Source organism: Cibotium barometz, chromosome 62 (genome assembly GCF_041138505.1).
Source record: "Cibotium barometz isolate CiBa-2024 chromosome 62, ASM4113850v1, whole genome shotgun sequence".
Classification (NCBI taxonomy): domain Eukaryota; kingdom Viridiplantae; phylum Streptophyta; class Polypodiopsida; order Cyatheales; family Cibotiaceae; genus Cibotium; species Cibotium barometz.
In genome coordinates, this window is record NC_141107.1 from 28,101,379 (window position 1) to 28,121,991 (window position 20,613).

Here is a 20,613-nt window from a genome sequence, read left to right on the forward strand (position 1 = left end):
AAGAAACTCTCCAAATTGTTTGTTAAAAAAAAACTTTAAATCTAAAAGCTTGCCATTTCTTGTCAAAAGCTCGTGAAGGAAGCTCACAAAAAAATCACACTTGTAGTTGTGTGTACAGGTGTGACAACTAATATTGATGTGTATACTCAACTTGAATACTTTCTAGTTTGTCAATTGTAACATAAGTGTGAATGAATTATTGGCAAGATGTCATTTGCAACTTGTTTAAAAATGGGGATGGGTAAGTTAAATAGCATACCTCTCTCTCTCTCTCTCTCTCTCTCTCTCATATGTACCTTGTGCTAGTGAATATTACTCCTCATTTGCCTAGTGATCCATGTTCCAACTCCTCTTTAGGGTTATAGAAAGACATGGCTTTCAGGTTGTGTGCATGCATGTGTGTAGACAATGTGTTTAGTGTTCTTCAAAAAAGATATTTCCCAAAAAGCTAAATTTTGCTACCTTTTAAAGCTAGGGATAACTTATTCGCATATCCTTAGTTTCTTATAATCAAGGGGTCCTATTTCATACTTATCTATTAATCAACTCAACTACCTCATATCTGATTTGATTAATAAAACTAAGGTTAACCTTAGGTGTTGTAACCTTTGAAATTCCCTACATACTAATCGACCCTGATTTGATTAATAAAACTAAGGTTAACCTTAGGTTGTAACCGTTAAAACTAAGGTTAGTCTTAGGTTATAACCTTTAAAACTAAGGTTAACCTTAGGTTGTAACCTTTGAAACTCCCTACTTGCCCCTTAAGCTAGAACTTTGTAAGCCTAACTTAGTACTAATTGCACCTCTTCCCTCTCGCATGCCCCCTTTTAGGCCTCCTAACACTCCACATACACACACACACACACATTCTCTCGGTTGTTAAGTTTGTCAAAGGACTCTTATGAATTCTTATGTCAAAAAACCCTAAGAGCAACACAAAGTAGTATTTCTTTTTGGAGCTTTTGTCTCCCTTGCTCAGTGGCACCACCTTAGATGGCATGTACGCTAATGTATCTTTTGAAAATATAGCATATACTTTTTTAATATAATTGATTTGAAGAAGACAACCTCTTATAAGGGGCCTCCCTTTGTATGGATAGTTTTTAAATTTTTTTATTATTTTGAAACATTTCCAGAAATTTTCCTATGCCATTACAAGTTGAAAAATGGTGGGAAAATAATATTGAAACACGCCAGGACTTGAGTGCGCGTGATTAATTATTTTGTCGGCTTGACTGCAAGATCACAGTTGCTGATGAAGGTTTCTGCACTTTGGGTACATAGAAAGAGCTATGGAGGCTATAATTAGGCTTTGCACTACTGCTTTCTTATATTTCGACAAATAGCGAGCCTGGCGCGTGAGTGTTCTCTGTAGAAAGCAATTGTAAGCAATGGAGGTGCTGATGAAAGTAAGGATTTCTGGCTAATTGCTTCTTCAAAGCTTCAATTAGGGTTAGGTTTTATGTAAAACCATAAATTCTCAGTTGTCTAAGGGGTGCTGTTTTGGATCAGGTTTCTGCAGAGCTATGGTGGTGCTTTTCTGCAGAATTTCTTGCTCAAAGCTTGCAGGGTGAGAATTTTAGGTGCTGGTGAGGGTTGGGTTTCTGTGCAAGAGTACGGGGCAAGCTATGTTGCGAGTGAGGATGCTGATAAGGGTTAGGGTATGTGCAGGAAAGCTTGGTACAGGGCGATCTATCTTGGGAGCGAGGAATGCAGGTGCTAGTTAGGGTTATGAAGCTTGCCGTATAGAGCAAGCCATGGCGCTGCACAGTTCAAAGCCTCCCAAGCTCTCATTACCTCCTGCTTATCCTTTGCGCACTAAGTCAGCTAGATACTACCCAGCTTTCACTCCAACTCTACAGAATGCTTTCATATTTGCCCCTTCCCCCACGCCCACCCCTTCTAAGAGCCCTCGCTCCCCTCAAGGCCCTCTTTGGCTCTTCATGTTTCTGCACTTGCTCTCCCTGTATGCCCTCCATGGATGGCTCTCCACATCCACGTCCACATCCAGCTCCCATCCCCCTCTCACTGTCTTTACCTTCTTGGGCCTGCTTGGATCTGCCATTTTCATCAATATCATCTACCGCCCATGGAAGGGTGGCTGGCGCCCCATCGTCTCCGCCCAATGGGTTATCCTTGCCGGCAATGGCGGCATCCTCGCCCTTTCTTTCTTTCTGTGCTTTGAGGGATTGCTATCTTGTGGCCCCCTCGAGACCATCTTTGCGAATTTTTCAGGAGCTCTCGCAGCCAAGGTTTTGCTTGATTCATCCAACAAGAGCTTGGCAACAGTCAGGAGGGCTCGCGGCCTGATTGCACTTCTTGTCGGTGCCCTTCTTCTTTCTCATGGCTGGGCCAGGGCTTCTTGCTCCCCACTTGCATTTGACATGAGCCACAGAGCAAGGGCAAGGCTGGTGGGTTTTGAGCCAAAGAATTGTGTGAAGTGGTCAATCATTTTGCCTACTTTGGCTGGCTTCCTCTCAGCCTTTCAAAGGATGATGGGTGGTCGATCACCAGTGAGAAGCATCGGCAAGAAGCGAGTCCAGGCTCTTTCCTATGCAATGGGTGCTTCTATGTTATTTCCATTCGCCATTCTGCAACTAGCATTATTGAGAGGAGACAGTCACTTGCAGTTGAGCAGGTCTGTATGGCCATTGTCTAGCACTGTTGCAGTTGGGATGGTTATAGCCTTCTTTGGCGACATTTATTCAGAGGAAAAACTCCTGCTGCCAGTGTATTCCTTCAAGGCTTTCCAGATAGTTACCTGCTGTGTTTGTGGATTGGAATTGTTGTATGGGTTGGATATTTCCTTGGTAGGTTTCTTGTTCTGCAGCTGTATCCTAGGGATTGGAGTCCAAGAGCTGGCATTGTTGCCAGGGCAATTATCATGGGAAGCCCTTGGCGACACAGATAATAGCTCCCTCATGTATTCCTCCTTGATCAAACCGTCCTTGCAGCACATCTTGTCAGATAATAAGTCTCGAAAGATAGCCATTTTTCTTCTCATCAATACAGGCTTTATGGCAGTAGAATTCTTCTATGGGTTCCTAAACAACAGTCTGGGCCTGATTTCAGATGCATGCCACATGTTATTCGATTGTGCAGCTTTGGGGATTGGATTGTATGCATCATACGTATCTCGGCTTTCAGAAAATTCCAAGTTCAACTTTGGCTATGGAAGGTTTGAGGTGGTTTCTGGGTATGCAAATGCAGTCCTTTTGGTATTAGTTGCTTCCTTGATTGTGCTGGAATCAATTGAAAGAATTTTAGAACCACCAGAGGTTTCTACGGAGAGCTTGCTACTAGTCTCTGTTGGTGGGTTGTTGGTGAATGTTGTGGGATTAGTTTTTTTCCACGAGGAACACCATCATGCTCACGCTGTTGGTGAGGGTTGTTCACATTCTCATTCAGCCATTCATAATTCCCCTCATGCAGGTTCACACTCTCATTTGGTGAAGGCTGATCATTCGGTAGTTAGTTGTGATGCTACTCACCATCATGCTTCTTCACACAAACATTACCCCCCTATTGCGACAAAGCAGGGCCAGTCTGATGATCATAGCTATCATGAGCAAAAGGATCATCATCAAGGTTGTGATCATGCACATCGCTCCCATCAAGATCATGATCATCAACATTATCAGACTTATGATCACGGCCATGATCATAGTCATTATCAGCATCACGTACAGGATAATGATCATCATGGTGCCCATGATTGCCATCATGATCACCATGATGATGGCCAAGACCAGTGTCATCATGAACATCATAGTCATAATCACGAGCACGGTCACGACTTCACTCAGCATCATAATCCCCATCCCCATCACCATATGGACCATAACATGTACGGAATTTTTCTACATGTGTTGGCAGATACACTTGGCAGTGTTGGCGTGGTAATTTCCACTCTTTTGATCAAGTATAAGGGCTGGCTTATAACAGACCCTGCTTGCTCTATATTTTTGTCAGCTCTAATTATTGCATCAGTGGTTCCATTGCTAAAGAATTCTGCAGAGATACTGCTGCAAAGACTACCTAGGCACAAAGAGGCAAATGCCAGGACAGCACTGAAGGGCATTTCTAGGATAGCAGGAGTGAAGAGCACCCAAAGAGTGCATGTATGGAGTTTTACAAACACAAGCATTGTAGGCAGTCTACATCTGCAGATTTCAGCCAGGAGTGACAGGAGGGTGATCAAAGAAAAGGTCTCAAAGGTGCTGCTTGATGTTGGTATTGGAGATTTGACTCTACAGGTTGAGGAAACATAACTGAATAATGAACTTCTGTTGTTGTTCTCTTTATACTCACTTTTGCACTTGCTGCACCTCAAGGCATACTGAAGCACCACAATGGAGCTGCTCACACAGTGGGGTGTTACTGTCATCATTGTCAGGATTGCAGCTTTCACATCATTCTAATGTTGGATCAAAACAAATTTCACAAAACTGGTCAAGAGCTCGGTTTGCATAATTGGAAAAGTTCTTTCTGCCCCACCACCCATTGGATGTTGCAATTAGCTGTGTAAACGTAAACTATGGTCACAACAAGTGAAGGGGTCGGGAACTTGTGAGTGAAACTCAAAACTCACATGGTGGTGTGCGGGGAAAAAATAGCCCTCAAGTACTAGTCCTCTGTTTGAGGAGGGGCTTGTTATTGATCCACTCGGAGTTTAGTCTACCACTGTTTCTCAGCCACAAAGTCTGCCATTGTTTCTCAACCAGTCAGCCAAAATCAACCGCTCAAGCAGATCTTCTTGTTAAAAGTGCTTGCTTGCTTCCTTCATAACACAAGCTGCTAGAGAGGTCGGCACTAGAAGAGTTAGTGTGGAGGCTGGAAGAAGTTGAAAAGGGACAGGGAAACACTCAAGCTTTACATTTGGCAGCAGTCATTGTGGCAATGATGTTTCCTCTCATCATCAACAGTCTAATGAGTAGGCGACAACAAAACCACCTTAAGGTATCTGTAATTCATTTGTTAGAATCTCAAAGGCTTGTTCCAAATGAGAAATAGGGAGCATAACCCCACCTTGAACTAGAAAGTGTGAAACTATACCTGAAATATGTTAAATCATTAGAGTAGTACAGCTCATGTACAAATAATGGAAGCTATTTAGGATGTTGCTATTCCAAAACAGACAAGCTTGGAAGAGGTTTCCTCCTAAAAGATGTCTAGATGACCTTGCAAATACAAGAACAAACTTTTTAAGAAAGATGAAAAAGAAATCAAGAGGAAAACTCAAGAAGGAAGATGTATCAAGGATTCCCAAGTATTTCTTAAATTACGACATAGGTTAGCACACTATCTATGATGGAAGGGCCAAAAGGACCAAGGATGAAAATTCAGGACCATCTTATGAAGGTCTTGAAGTGAGTTGATCTTGTAGAATTGGGTGAAGATGCCAAGCCAATTTATATTGCCACCGACCTAACTAAAGAATAAGATCTTATCGATCTTCTCAAGGAGTACAAGGAAAGATCTTATCGATCTTCTCAAGGACTTCAAGGATGTATTTGCCACACTGACCTAACTAAAGAAAAAGAGGAAGATCTTTCGTTCTTTTCGAGGAGTACAAGGATGCATTGCATGAAAATACACAAATATGAAGGGATTGCACTTGAGATTTTTAAACACACGATTCCCATCATGGACGATGCATGACTATAAGGCAATGGCCATGTCCTATGAATCCCACTTATGGTAAACTCGTGCAAGAAGAGATTGAAAAATTAATCAAAGTAGAGTTTATTCTATAAACATTTAAAGACTATATTAGAGAATTCCTCAAGACTTTCATGGATGATATGGTTGTGGTATGTATTTGGAAAGTCTTGGAAACCAAGAATTGCCACACCGACCATGGTGTGTCATGTTACCACAGCACGTATGACATAGATGGCTCGCCACATATGTAAGCGTGCTTTCTAGAGCTGCTAGCACCTCTAGAGACACGCACATCTGCCTAGGCTTGTGGAGGCTTTGGTATGCTAAAGCATGCCCCCACTCTGCCTAACCAGCCCTCCAATCTTCCATAAAAGACAAGCTTGGGAGAGTTGAAGATAGGAGGGGTCCCTCTTTAGACTTATATACCCTTTCATCTTCACATTGCCTTTGCATGTGGGATTACTTGGCCTCCCTTTTTCCATCTTGCAATCCCTACTACCCATGCGAGATTGGCATCTCCAACACCCCTTCCAATCTAGAAGGGAGGGAAGTGACTCGGGACCATGATTGGGGCTTTGATACCATCTTGGAAACCAAGAGTTACCACACAGCCCATGATGTGTCATAATACCACACCATGTATAACATAGATGGTTGGCTAACATATTTGCCCACAACGTGCTTTCTAGAGCCGCTAGCACCCCTGGGGGCACACACATTCGCATGGGCCTATGGAGGCTCTCGTATGCTTATGCAGGTCCCCACTTTACCTAACCAACTCTCCAATCTTCCATGAAAGACAAGCTTGGGGGAGTTGAAGATAGGAGGGGACCCTTTCGACTTATATCCCCTTTCATCTTCCACACTGCCTTTGCATGTGGGATTACTTGGCCTTCCTTTTCCCATCTTGCAATCCCTACTACCCATACGAGATTTGTACCTCCAATAGAAAGAACATTTGGACTATCTAAGAAAAGAATTTCTTAGGTGTAGGCTATTTAGGATCTCTTTAAATCTAGAAAAGTGGTCAGTTATGGTGAAGCATGGTGTGATCCCAGGACACCATTATGTCATGGAATGGCGTTTCGACTGACGAAGATAAAATCAAAGTGACTTTGAAATTGCCACCTCTAACTAATACTAAAGGACATGGAACACTTTGATTACTATCGAAGATTTATTTTCATATATGTTAATATTGCTCATTCTTTGTATCCGCTCCTAGTTGTTTTTATTTGGACTAACGAATGCTAAAAGTATTATGAAAAACTCAAATTCTCAACGTATCTAAATTGGATGTAATCTTCCATGTCTGCATTGATGCTTCTGCATTTGCAAATTGGGTATATAGTAGCTCAACCTAGTGAACACAACATGGATTTCCCTATTAGTTTTGCTACTAGACAACTTAACCATGCTAAGTAGAATTATACTATCATAGAGAGGGAAGGGCTAGGAATGGCTTATGTGGTGAAGAAGCTTAGACACTATTTATTGGCAAATAAATTTGTGTTCACTTTGTTGATCACTAAGCTCTTCTTTATCTAGTTAACAAACCTTACACTATTGGGAGCATCATGAGGTGGATGGAGTTTGATTTTATTGTTATAGTAAGAAATGTTGAGATATCGAGCTCGTCTAGTGAGGCGGTGGACACTGATGACCCGCCTGGGGGATAGGCCCCCACTGGCATGGTTGGTGAGATCTTGGGTGATATGCGGCCAGTAGGATGACAGGCTGTGCGACAGCCATTCTAGAGACTGGCATAGTTATAGCGCCAACTCATTTAGTCGGGTTCACACTGTAGAGAACCCGTGTATGTATTGGTTGAGTACCTTTCATATTATGAGTACTCTTATTCTTGTATATGGTGTGTTGAGTGGAGAAGAAGAAGATTTTCAGCCTCTCACCTTGTGTGTTCTCTATTAGGGTTTTGTGTGTGTGTGTGTGTGTGTGTGCTTGCAAGAGCTCAAGCTCTCTTCCCCCCTGCATCTTTTCATGGTATCAGAGCCTGGTTCGTGCTAAGGGTTGAGCTACAAGCAAGAGAACCACAAGAAGCGGTACGAGGGTAAGAGCTTCAACTACTCTTCCCTATTTGTGTTGTGGTGACTACACCCTTGTCGGGAGCTCTACGGGAGGCACCGGCAACGATCTCTGATTGAGGAGCTTTCTTCGCGGGAGTAAAGCTATAGGGCAACTATACTGTCCTATCGGACAGTCCTGTCGAACAGAATTTTTCTGGGCCGAAAACGCGTTTCAAGCGCGTCTGGACCTCCGTTTTTCAGAAAGCAAGCAATTTCGAGCACTGCGGGTAAGTCATCGATTCTCTGCAGAACTCTGTTTTAAGAACTGTAGGAAGACAGATTGACTGTGCAGACACTGTGGGTGCTGCAAAGAGGTCTACAGTTGCCATTGGGTGTATGTATGCACATTGAAGTCACTGGTTGTGACATTTGAGAGTACTACAGTACCGCTGTGCAGAAAATACAGTAGTTTGTGCAAAAAAAACCAGAGTGCAGTTTCTGGTAAAATTGTGTGTTTGGCAAGATGTCAAATGATGGGATAACTCAGATTGTGGCTGAGAAGCTTGATAAGAATAACTTCCATGCTTGGAGGTTCAGGTTGACAAATTTCCTGATGGGAAAAGGCTATTGGGACTACATAGAAGGTGAGCATGAAGAGGCACCGGAGATACCGGATATAAATCCGACTGCTGCAGATGTGAAAGAGTTTAAAGACTGGAACCAAGGAGCCAGGAAGGTTATGTATTGGCTATCCATTATTAGTATACAGGACACCATGATTGGGCACATTCAGGATGCCAAGTCCCCCAAGGAGGCGTGGGACACCTTGGTAAAGCTCTATGAAACAAATACCAAGGCACATAAGATACAGTTGAAGAATGAACTTCATACTGTGGAGAAAACGAGCATGTCTGTGAATGACTATGCGCTGAAGATAAAGGGTATTGTGGAATCCCTTGCATCTATTGGTGTGTCAGTAGATGATGATGACAAGGTGGAAGTCTGTCTACATGGTCTCGGGCCACAATACAAGGCGTACAAGACGTCCATTCAGACTCGGGAAAACATTCCCAACTTTACAGATTTGGTGTCTATGCTGATTATCGAAGAGAAGAGCTTGGGTGAAGACCAACAGTCTTCACAAAGCAAAAATAGTTCAGAGCAACAGGCTTTCTACATGAGTTTAGGAAGAGAACGAGGTAGAGGAGGCCGTGGATGCGGTCAAGGAGGTGGCCGAACAGGTAATCAGAATTATGGCCAGCAGCAGCAACAACAACAACAGTCCCAGAATCAACAACAACAACACGCAGGTGGAAGAAGCAAATTCAGAGGCAGGGGGAGTCAAAGAGGCCGTGGAAATTGGCAAAGGCAATATAATGATGCACGTGAATGCTATTATTGTGGTAAGCCTGGACATGTGCAGGCAGAATGTTATAAGAAGCAGGCTGACATGCAAAATGGGAAAGTGCAGCAAAACAACTATGCATCCTCAAGCAGAAATAATGAGGATAATGAAAGGTTGTTTGCTATGCAGCATGTCGTGAATGCCATGTCTGAAAATGTTGATGCAGCACAAAAAGATAATGTATGGTATGTGGATTCAGGCGCTTCGAACCACATGACGAGTCATGGGGAGTGGTTCAAGGAGATGAAAAACCCGGAAAGACCAGGTTTTGTGGAAACAGGGGATGACACTGCTCATCCAATTGCCCACGTTGGAGATGTGCCATTGTCTATGCAGGATGGCAAAGTGAAGTACCTTGCAGATGTACTTCATGTACCGAACATAACAAAGAATCTGGTTTCAGTTGGCCAGATGATTGAGCAGGGTTTGCAGGTTCGGTTTAACCCTGATGGGTGTTATGTTGAAGATTTCAAAGACAAGTGCAGGTTAGTTGCAAAAGGCAACAGAGTGGGCAGAATGTTTACGTTGAATGTAGACATGCCTGAAATGAGTGCTGCGATGTTTGCAAATGGTTCAGAAATTGTTGTAGACACAGACATTTGGCATAAAAGGATTGGACATGTAAATGTGCATAGATTGAAGTCTATGTAGACAAAAGAAATTGTGACAGGGCTGCCAAAATTTAAAGTGGAAGGTATGCACAAAATATGTGAAGCATGCCAATTTGGGAAGCAAACAAAGCATGTGTTTCCACGTAACAGATATGTGAGCAGAAATACACTAGATGTTGTGCATTCAGATGTATGGGGTCCTACGAAGACCATATCTATGGGAGGCTGCAGGTATTATGTGACTTTCATTGATGACCACACAAGGAAAGTGTGGGTATATTTCATGAAGGAGAAGAGTGAGGTGTTCACTCACTTTCAGAATTTCAGAGTTTTGGTTGAAAAGCAAACAGGGAAATATGTAAAGTGCCTAAGGTCAGATGGAGGGGGAGAGTACTTCTCCAATGAGTTCTCTGAATTTTTGAAGAAGAATGGTATTCGGAGACAGTTCACATGCAGATACACTCCGCAGCAAAATGGAGTTGCTGAGCGGAAAAATAGGCACATTGCTGAAATTGCGCGAGCATTGATGGAAGAGAAAAATATGCCGCATAGCTATTGGGCTGAGGCTGTTTCTACAGCAGTATACATCATGAACAGGACTCCGACTGCAGCCATACATGATGTAACTCCAGAGGAGAGGTTTACTGGCAGAAAACCAGATTTGTCTCATCTGAAAGTCTTTGGATGCATTGCATATGTGCATGTGCCAGATGAGCTGAGAACTAAGCTGGGTCCGAAAGCTGAAAAATGTGTGTTTATTGGATATTCCCTTGAGCAAAAGGGATACAGGTGTTATAACCCTGCTACACGTGAGTTGAGGGTAAGCAGGGATGTTGTCTTTGATGAGATGAGCAGCTAGTATGCTGCTGAAAAAGAAGCTGTTGGAGCTGATGTGAGTGGAAGTGTGGTTGCACAGAATGCAGGTCAGCAATCACAGTCTTTGAGTGGACCAGGAGAGTCCTCATCTAGTGGGTCTGTTCTTGATAGACCATGGAGTGGCAGGCTGCGTCATAATACCAGTCCTGCAAATGTGATTAGTACATCACATAAAGGAAAAGAGAAAGTGGTTGAGCCCCTTGGTATGCCTGACATTTCTGCAGGGCATTCTCATGTTGATGGAGAGTCTAGTGGCTCAGATATGAGCCTTGATGAGGAGCTTGGGATCCCAGCTATGAGAACACCTGGTGTAAAGGAGGCTATGGAAGCCATGAATGAAAAGCTGCGAAGATCTGGGAGAGCGAAAAATCCTGTGCAGAGATTTACCTATGATGGTTATGTGGCACATCACTATGCATATATGGCAAAGGTTGTGCAGGTTGTTGAGCCCACATGCATTGATGAGGCTGTTGGAAATGTGTGTTGGGAGAAAGCTATGGATGAGGAGATGGATGCACTATATGGAAATGAGACTTGGGATTTAGTGCAATTGCCTGAAGGCAAGAAAGCCATTGGATGCAAGTGGGTGTACAAAGTTAAACATAACAGTGATGGAAGCATAAACAGGTACAAGGCTAGATTGGTAGCCAAAGGATATGCACAGACGTATGGGATTGATTATGAGGAAACTTTCAGCCCAGTTGCCAAGATGGCAACGGTGAGAGTTGTGATAGCAATGACTGCGTCAAAGCAATGGTCTTTACATCAGATGGATGTAAAGAATGCATTCTTGCATGGGGATTTGCAAGAAGAGGTGTATATGTTGCAACCACCTGGTTATGAGGATGTGGGTCACCCCGAACATGTTTGCAGGTTGAAGAAAGCCTTGTATGGCTTAAAGCAAGCACCAAGAGCATGGTCTGACAAGATTTTTGAATATCTTGTCACTATTGGCTTTCATGTAGCCAATGCAGATTTCTCGCTGTATGTGAGACATGGTGGTGTTGTGCTTGTTGTCATCTATGTAGATGACTTGATCATTACGGGGGACCATGATGCAGAGATCCTTGATGTAAAGATCTTGCTTAGACAGAAGTTCGAGATGAAGGATCTGGGGGAGCTCAGATATTTCTTGGGCATTGAGGTGATTAGGTCACCACATGGTATTGGATTACTGCAGAGACAATATGGCTTGGACATGTTGTCCAAGTATGGTATGACAGGCTGTAAGCCTATTTCTGTGCCATTGGATCAGAATGGCAAGTTGAGTGCAGATTCAGGAGAGATCTTGGAGGATCCTACTATGTACAGGAGCATAGTAGGAAGTTTGATCTACATGACGATCACCAGACCAGATTTGAGCTATGCTGTTGGGTTGGTGAGTCAGTTTATGTAGGTTCCACGGAAACTGCATTTGGATGCAGTGAGACGCATACTGAGGTATGTGAAGTCTACTTTGCATTGTGGACTATTCTATGAGACTGGGATAGAGATATGTGTACATGGGTACACAGATGCTGATTGGGCTGGTAGTATCTCAGATAGAAGATCTACCAGTGGATTCATGTTTTCTTTGGGGAGTGCTGCTGTGACTTGGAGCAGCAAGAAGCAGCCTACAATTGCTCTATCCAGTACAGAGGCCGAGTACAGAGGAGCTGCTATGGCAGCATGTGAGGTAGCTTGGTTGAGAAAGCTACTTGCAGATTTGGGTCTATCAGTGGATAGACAAGTTGTCATTTTCTGTGACAACATTAGCAGTATACAGTTGGCCAGGAACCGTCTTTCATGCTCGATCAGGGAGTATCTTGTTACTATTGGATTTCAACTATCCAATGTAGATTTTTCACTATATGTAAAAAAGATAAATAGAGGGATTATGCTATTAGTCATTTATGTAGATGACTTAATTATCACTAGTGATAGTGATGCTGATATATGTGATGTCTAGATGTTTTTAAATCAAAATTTTGAGATGAAGAATTTGGTGAGCTAGGGTACTTCTTGGGTATAGAGGCGGTGAGATCACCTCATGGTGTTCTACTGTTATAGAAGCAGTATGGCTTGGACATGTTGTATTGTAAGAATACACAACAGAAGAAGCTGGATCAACACAATACAAAGCACTGAATTGTAGAAAAAAGTGGAGAGTAAACAATATTATTGCTTGTAAAAATCTGATTGTAAACTGATGATGTCGGTCCACCCGTCTACTCTGGGTAAGGAGCTTTGATGGCGATCTCTACATAGACTCTAGACGGAGGATATCTTGCTTACAAGAGTTCTTGAACACAATGAGCTTGATAATTATGGAGTTCCACAAATCCTTCTGTATGTATTACCCCATATGGTAGTCAATCATCTAACCCTACCCCCGACCACATCTACCCACACCGACGAGATATATAAACTATGAAGTATGAACTCCCCGTAATCTAAGAAGAGTGTGTCCTTGGTTTTCTATTCATTGCCCACATATGCGGTCACTTAGTTTGCACAAGCATGCATCCTACTTGGTAGAGTACCAAGTCTACAACCATCTCTTCACACTTGGCTACCATTCAGTGTCTAAATTGAGAACCACCAAGTGCTCAGGTGCTCACCACAAATGGCTATTCCTCATAAAGGGTCCTTACAAAATAGAGCACATCCATCACAAAGACGGAGCAAATGATTTTCCAACACGGCCCCTCAATGTCCATCCCCGTAGGTGAACTATCTCTTCGGTCCAATGTAGAATCGATGAAGATGGTGCTCTAGTAAATCTCTCCCAAGAGCCTTTGTGAAGATATCCACAGAATTGTGTATCTTCGGGCAATAGACCAACTCCATCTCTCCATCCATGATAAGCTCACACACATAATGATCAAGGGAAAAATTAGGGGCAAAATTTAGCGCAAAGGCTAATTTTCAAGGGTCTTTCAAAAGTCATAGGCTATTTTAGACCCAAAAAATGGTGACTTTTTTAATATATTAGCCCAAGGTAGCATTTTTGGGTAAATTTTAGAGAAAAAATCACCAAATTTACACATTAAGTGAGCATATATCTTGAAAAATTTCAAACATTCGCCAAACTTTGACCATAAGATATGCTCCTTATTTTTTACCTTGATAATGATACTGAATCTCAACGTGCTTCGTGTGAGCATAAAACACAGGGTTCTTGGCGATGGCCATGCATCTCTTATTGTCGCACAATAACATTGTTGCTCCCTTTTGAGCAACACCCATGTCTCCTAACATCTTCCTCAACTAGACGGCTTTACATGAAGCAAAGTATACTGCCTTGTAGTACTAGGCCTTTGTGTAGAAGAAAGTGCCACTGTAGGGGGCTGCTGATTCACTATGTAATTCTAGATCCATTAAGAAAACAATAACCAAAAATTGATTTCATGCTATCACAATCTCTTGCCTGACCCGAGTCACAAAATCTAGTCAAGGAATTGCCTAATTTGTGTGATGCCATACCCAATGGTATCTTTGATGTATTGTAACACTTGCATCCCTACCTTTCAACGATTCTCTCAGGGTTGATTTGAGAACCTGCTAAGGACACCAACTACAAAGCTGATGTTAGGCTGTGTATGAATAGGAATATCAAACTCCCCACCACCAACTTCCTGTACTCCTTTATATCCATTAGTGGAGAAGCATCTTCAATATAGAAAGCTTTGCATCAACCTCCATGAGTTTAACCATTGACTTTCACTCAGCCATGACAAATGCCTTTAGAATTTCTCCTTTTTGCTGAGAAATAAAGATTCCATATGACCTCTATCCCCAAATAGAAATGCATAAGCCCAAGGTTTGTCATATCAAACTCTGAACTCAATTTCTCATGTGTCTGTTGTGCAGGATCTTCTCTTCTTCATCATCTAAAGAATCCACCTCTTGTGGAGTTGGTATTGTCACTGGTGCTTATGCCTGTTGGGCTACTTCTTCGTTAAAGGATAGTGTGGATGGAGCCCTCTCATCCACTCGATGAGGTTATTACTTGAACACTAAAATCACGGGTGACAATTATCTTCTTTGTCTTAAGGTTGAATAGTTGATAACCCTTTGAGTCCATACTGTACCCCAAAGGGATACACTTTCAGCTCTTGGAATCCCACTTGGTTCTAGATGAATTTGGAACATGCACAAAACAATCACAATTAAAAATGTCCTAAAATATGTAACTAAGGGTTTCTTACCCTAAATAAGCTGCTTGAGGTGTCATGCCTCTCAGTGCCTTTGTGTAGGATATGCACTCTAGTATTAACTACCTTGGTCCAAAAAGAATTATGTCCTAAAATATGTAATTAAGGGTTTCTTACCCTAAATAAGCTGCTTGAGGTGTCATGCCTCTTAGTGCCTTTGTGTAGGATATGCACTCTAGTATTAACTACCTTGGTCCAAAAAGAATTATGTAATCCTTTACCTTTGAGACATACTCCATGCCATCTCCACCACTGTGTGATTCTTGCACTCTACAACAACATGGTTTTGTTGTGGAGTATAAGCAACTGTCAATTCTCTCTTCAGTATGTGCTCCTTCTTGCAGTAGGCATTGAACTCACTTGATGTGAATTCTCCTCCTTGATCTATTCAAAACTTCTTCAGCCTCTTTCTTCTCTCATTCTTACCAAGTATGCCATATTTTGAACTTTCCAAAAGCTTCAACCTTATCCTGAAGGAAATACACTCACATCTTCCTATTGAGTAACAAGAAGTAGGAAGAACCACCCAATGCAATGGTTGGCATTTTACCACAGAGATTTGCATGTATAAGCTCTAGAGGATCCTTTGCTCGATTCTTGTGTTTCCTATGAAAATGCATGTGTGGAAATGTATGCCACTCACCCGGGCAGTAAAGGTAGAACCTTTAAGTCATGGGTTAATGATACTTGAACCCATGGCTGGGCATTTGGCATCATTCCCGATCACTACCAGGATGGACTTCCCACAAGCTTGAGGGAGGTATATGAGCCCTTTTGACTGGTCATATGTTGGGATGCTGCACTATCAATGATCCATGAACCATAAACCATTGGATGCTAAACTCAACTTTAGAAATTTTGGGAAATATGCACAATTTTGGGACAATTATTTGTTAGATCCAATACAATGTTTACTATGGGATATGCAAGATTTATTATTGGATGTTCTCAACAAGCATTTGAATAATGCGATATGATTTATGTACTATTGTACATTTGTAACAAGTATATATGATGTGTTGGTGGGATGTAAATTTGCCTGCACACACACACACACATACACACATGCACACCAAGAATTAAGTTTGTTTATATCACATAGCCTCCAGTTGACCATCAAACATAGAAACTTTAACAAAGAAAGGATATTCAATGTAACTTTAAGTTGTAAGAAAGACTAGGTGATAGAATTAAAAAGATCACCATCTGTATTGAATCAAAATTCTTGAACAATGGGTAAACCATAAATCTAAAAGCTTAAGAAAGCCTTACAATCTGAATAATGATTGAACTATGAGTTTGGTAGCTTCATACAACATTGCTAAAAGATTATGAAGCTAGTTGCCCATGTGCTAACAAATCATTCTTGCTCAACTGCACTGACGTGTGATGGTGCCTCACTTTCATGTTGATTCAATTGATTTTGTTTGGCCTTGAGTATTATAGCCTTTGGAATCTTGATTTTCTCTGGAAGTCGTCCACCCTTGGGCTTCCATGCCCAAATGATGCAGCTAGTGTCTTCCCAGCGCTGAGGATCATTTTTGTTCTCTCGCCAATACTTGTTCCAACAATCCTTATAAACCTCCACATCACTTGCATTCTTCTTCTTTGAAATTGGTGCCCAATATTGTATCTGAACTTGTAGGTAGTTTATCGAGTTGTTGTTTTGATCAACATCACTTGTTGTCACTCCCAACCATATTGGGTAATTTGCATCACAAGGTTGTACAAGCACAAAATCTCCTTTAGACACATCAAGAGCCGGGTTGAACTCTTCAGCAGGTCTGTTGCGCATTGGACCACAATAATGGTCCTCATTTACATCAAACCCTTCATCTACATTATCCTCCACTTGAAGGTTAAGAGGCTTAGCTTTTTTGCATACACTCCTTGTCCAAAAGTCATGAAATCCAATGACTCTTCCATAACTCTACCGCTTTCTGGTAACCAATCAACATTTTTGGGGTGTACTTTGTATTGCATCAAAGGTATTCCATCACTCATATAAAACCTGAATTGCAATGGCTTTGAATGTCCAATCAAGCTATCGGCTCTATCATGTAAGCATCCTTTGACAAAGCCTTTGAAGTCTGCCACCTTTTGTAGGAGAAAGGGTGCTGGATGCATGCTAACACACTCATTAAAGATCTTCATCAAATGTGAAAATGTGAAAATGCTAACACACTCATTAAAGATCTTCATCAAATGTGGAAATGTGAAAATGGTTTGTTTCCTCAACTTCTCAGAGAAGCGACTAAACAATGCACCAATATCTTCATGAGTATGACCAACCATAAGAAAACCAAGCTGCACCATGTCAAACACTCCTCGTTCAACCAATAGGGATAGATAGGCAAATACATAACGATTCTTATTTTCAGAACCACAGTTGTCAAGTTGCAACAACAACGTCCTTGGCAATCTCTTGAAAAATGTCCTTGAATTTGATGGCATTAAACTTGAGGCATTGCCATTGCCCCTATCCTGCACATGTGTGTTAGTATGAAAGACTGACTACATATGTGAAGAACAATTTCCCTCTGTATCCACATTTGTTTATACATGTGTCTCTGCATCTGCATCCTCAATGCTCTGCTTGCAATACGCGTTTCTCTCCTTCAGCACTTCCATATGCTGATACAGGGCCATAGTAGACAAAACACAATCAAAAAGATCTATTCGTGGTTCTGCATCTGAGTTTTGTGAGCTTAAGTCACCATACATGTGTTGCTCTCCTCTTTCTAAGTTTCTTAAACATTTTGAGAGAGATGAAATTGTGAAGTTGGGATCACTTGGCCATAACCCCAAGGCAAAGTGACCATAAGCTGTTTGTCCATGTCCATGAGTGAGCATTCCTGTTAAGGATACTGGAAGCCTTTCAACCCCATTGAGAGATTTAGGAACTGGTTTAATTTGTGGTATGGCAGTCTTGCTCTGGTCCATCTTATCATGTATAATACACAAATACCTATTTGGGTTCATTTCGGAAGAGCTCCTCCAAGCATAGTATAGATTTCTACAACTCATTTGCTGCAACATGTGTGCCCTTCTTTGTGCCATGTATTTGGCATGCTCCTCTTGATTTTTTGTTGATTCCAACTTGACCCTGATTTTCGTACAAATGTCACATTTTGAGAAGGTGTTGGTTTTTGATAAACTATAACTATCTTGAACTCTGTGTTCCACAATCTTGAGAATGACGGTTGTGACAGTGGCCGGTATTCAAATGAGACAAGTGTGTCATTCACTTCATGCAATATGTCCACTTGTTTGTACATTGGTGGTAGAACACGTTGCATAGTTGTCCTTGACCTATGTGGCATTTGATCAGCATTATTATCTATGAAGCCCTGTATGATTGATTTTGCCATCTCAACATGTGTCATGCCCTTCCTATTATCCCACTGTTGCCATGATTGACATTATATGCACCAAGAACTTCTTTCTGAGCCTATAGAATGTTGACTTACCAATGCCATGCATTACATACCATGCTTTACTACAAACCTTCTTCCCATCAAATGTGAACTCAAAGCACTCATCATCTTGACCTTGTCTATAGGCCATGCCCATGCAATCCCTAGCTTGCATGATTTTGGATCTATCTCCAAATTGACAACATCGCGTTGCGATGTTGTGAATGTTTGCAACATCACATTTTTTGCTAGCTCCATGGGTTTTATCGTAATTTTTCATTACCCTTACCCTATGGACATAGCTCCTTTTCTTATTTGTCCCTTCAATGATATCATAGTCAATGATCATGGCATCATGGTGTCTGTCATCAGAACTATTGCCATCATTGCCCTCTACATCATCATCCTCTTTTTCATCACTTGAATTGTTTAGGTTGTCAATATTTTTTTGCATGAAGTGATCTTGGATACCCTCATCAATAGAAGAAGATTCTGTGTCCTTCACTAATGGTTCACCATTCTCAAATGTGAGTTGCTTGATCGGCCAACTAACCAAATTTAGACCTGAAACACAATAACTTGGATGCAAAGATCCTTCTATAATGACACCCAAGCTACTCTCCCCTAGTTCTCTACAATTTATAGCCTCGTATGGGTGGACCAACAATACTACTCCATTGCCAAGTTTTGTAGATGTGTTTTCATCCCAGAGGATGACACTTTTCTCTTTCCAGCTCTTCCTATCTATAAAGTGATCTTCTTGATCAACAAGAAGTTTCGCAAAATTATCCTCTTTGGTATTAGTAATGTCTTTGTCCATAATAAGGTTGACCAATGGCCATTTGATGATGCTTCCAATTGCTTGAGACATTGTTCTTGCATCCATTGTGGCAAATGGAATGAGAAATGTGTCATCAAAGCTTTGTTGAACATGTATTGCTGCACATGTCTCACCAATGAATTGAAAACCACATGTTTTGAGATGCATCAATGGAATGAATAACCCCGCATGCCTTCCTTGCAGAACCATCAATGAGAAACACTGAAGCACCTTGTTTTAGACCCTGCAATCCCTCAGAAAATCAAGATCTCAATAAGAAAGATTGAAGCGATGTTTTTACGGTAGTACACAAAACTATAAATATAATTCAATCTCAACATGAGTTCAGGCTCCAACCAAAGTTTGAATCTCACCTATCAATGCTAGTTTGCTAGGAGGCTAGGCTCCATCTAAAGCTTGAGCCTTGCCTGCATATGCTAGCTTGTTAGTAGGAGGCTCCATGAGCCTCACCATCATATGTTAGTTTGCTAGGAGGCTCCAATTAAAGTTATCATCCTCACTTGCATAATATATTAGTTTGCATATGTTAGCTAGAAGGGTAGGCTCCTCAAACAAAAGTTTGAGCCTCACCCGCGGATGCTGGTTCGCCTCTAGGAATCTGAAAGTAAAGTTTGAGCCTCACCTTCATATGCTAGTTTGCTATTAAGAGGTCCCAATTGAAGTGATAATCCTCACCTCATGTATATGCTAGTTTCCCAAGAGGTAGGCTTCATCACCCTCTACATTTGGCCACACCGTTTCATTGGGATATTGAGTCAAGGTATGGTGTCAATTAGCCATAAATGTTTCATAGCTACAAAAGGCAAAGGTGAGTGGTTACAATAGCAACAAAGGCAAAGAGAAAGCAATTTTGAGAAACAATATGCTAGTGATAGAATGTGACATGGAAATGAGCAAATGGACATTGAATTTGAGACTCTTCGAGCCATTGTGTAGGATAATCCCAGAGAACAAGTGGGGTGTGGGTGAAGAAGGGTATATAAACAAAAGTGAAACTAACTATAATCAAAAGACCTGGGACCTGGACCTGGGATTGGGATTGGGAGAAGAAATCGAAACCGAAACCTTCTTTCTCCCGCACTCGTCCTCCTCGCGCTCCCGAAGCAGAGCTCGACTTGTCTCTGCACCCTCCTTGCGCTCCCCTTCTCTTGTCTCTCGGCTGCCCGCTCGCCCCGTTGCTGCACCTCACGAGCTGCTGCTCTGGCCCGTTTCTGCACCCTCCTCATTGCCTAGCAGCCCGCCCCCACCCCGTTGCTGCACACTCCTCGCGAGCTGCTGCTCCGGCCCGTCTCTCTCGACTTCCCTCCTCATTGCCCAGCAGCCCGCCTCGTTGCGCTCTCTCCCCCGAGAGCTCTCTCGGCTGCGGCGGGCGGCTGCCCTCCCAACCACGCCCCTCGGCGCTCCCTCCTGTGAAGCAGAGCTCGTCGCCCGGCCCCGCGCACTGCCCCCGTCTTGCCCGCTTCCTCTCGAAGCAGAGCTCGCCCGGCCTGCCCTAATTCAAAATTCAAATTTCCATTTCCCCCCCGTGCGCACCGCCACCCGCCCCCCCTCAAAATTCAAATTTCAAATCCCCCCCC

The 20,613-nt window shown here is 42.3% G+C and overlaps 1 protein-coding gene across 4 annotated transcripts; it reads left to right on the top strand.

Moving 5' to 3' along the window:
• Positions 1-1,182: 1,182 nt before the first annotated feature.
• LOC147604322 (uncharacterized) lies at positions 1,183-5,044 on the top strand. 4 transcript variants are annotated; one of them, XM_086795365.1, is made up of 3 exons: positions 1,183-1,412; positions 1,516-1,586; positions 1,675-5,044. In XM_086795365.1, exon 3 carries the CDS (start codon positions 1,761-1,763, stop codon positions 4,272-4,274), a length of 2,514 nt encoding a protein of 837 aa, XP_086651491.1. In that variant the 5' UTR covers positions 1,183-1,412; positions 1,516-1,586; positions 1,675-1,760; the 3' UTR covers positions 4,275-5,044. The 4 variants fall into 4 exon arrangements, with proteins under 4 accessions (XP_086651491.1, XP_086651488.1, XP_086651492.1 ...); XM_086795362.1 differs by having other exon boundaries at positions 1,516-1,573; XM_086795366.1 differs by having other exon boundaries at positions 1,183-1,361; positions 1,516-1,573.
• The last annotated feature ends 15,569 nt before the right edge of the window (positions 5,045-20,613 follow it).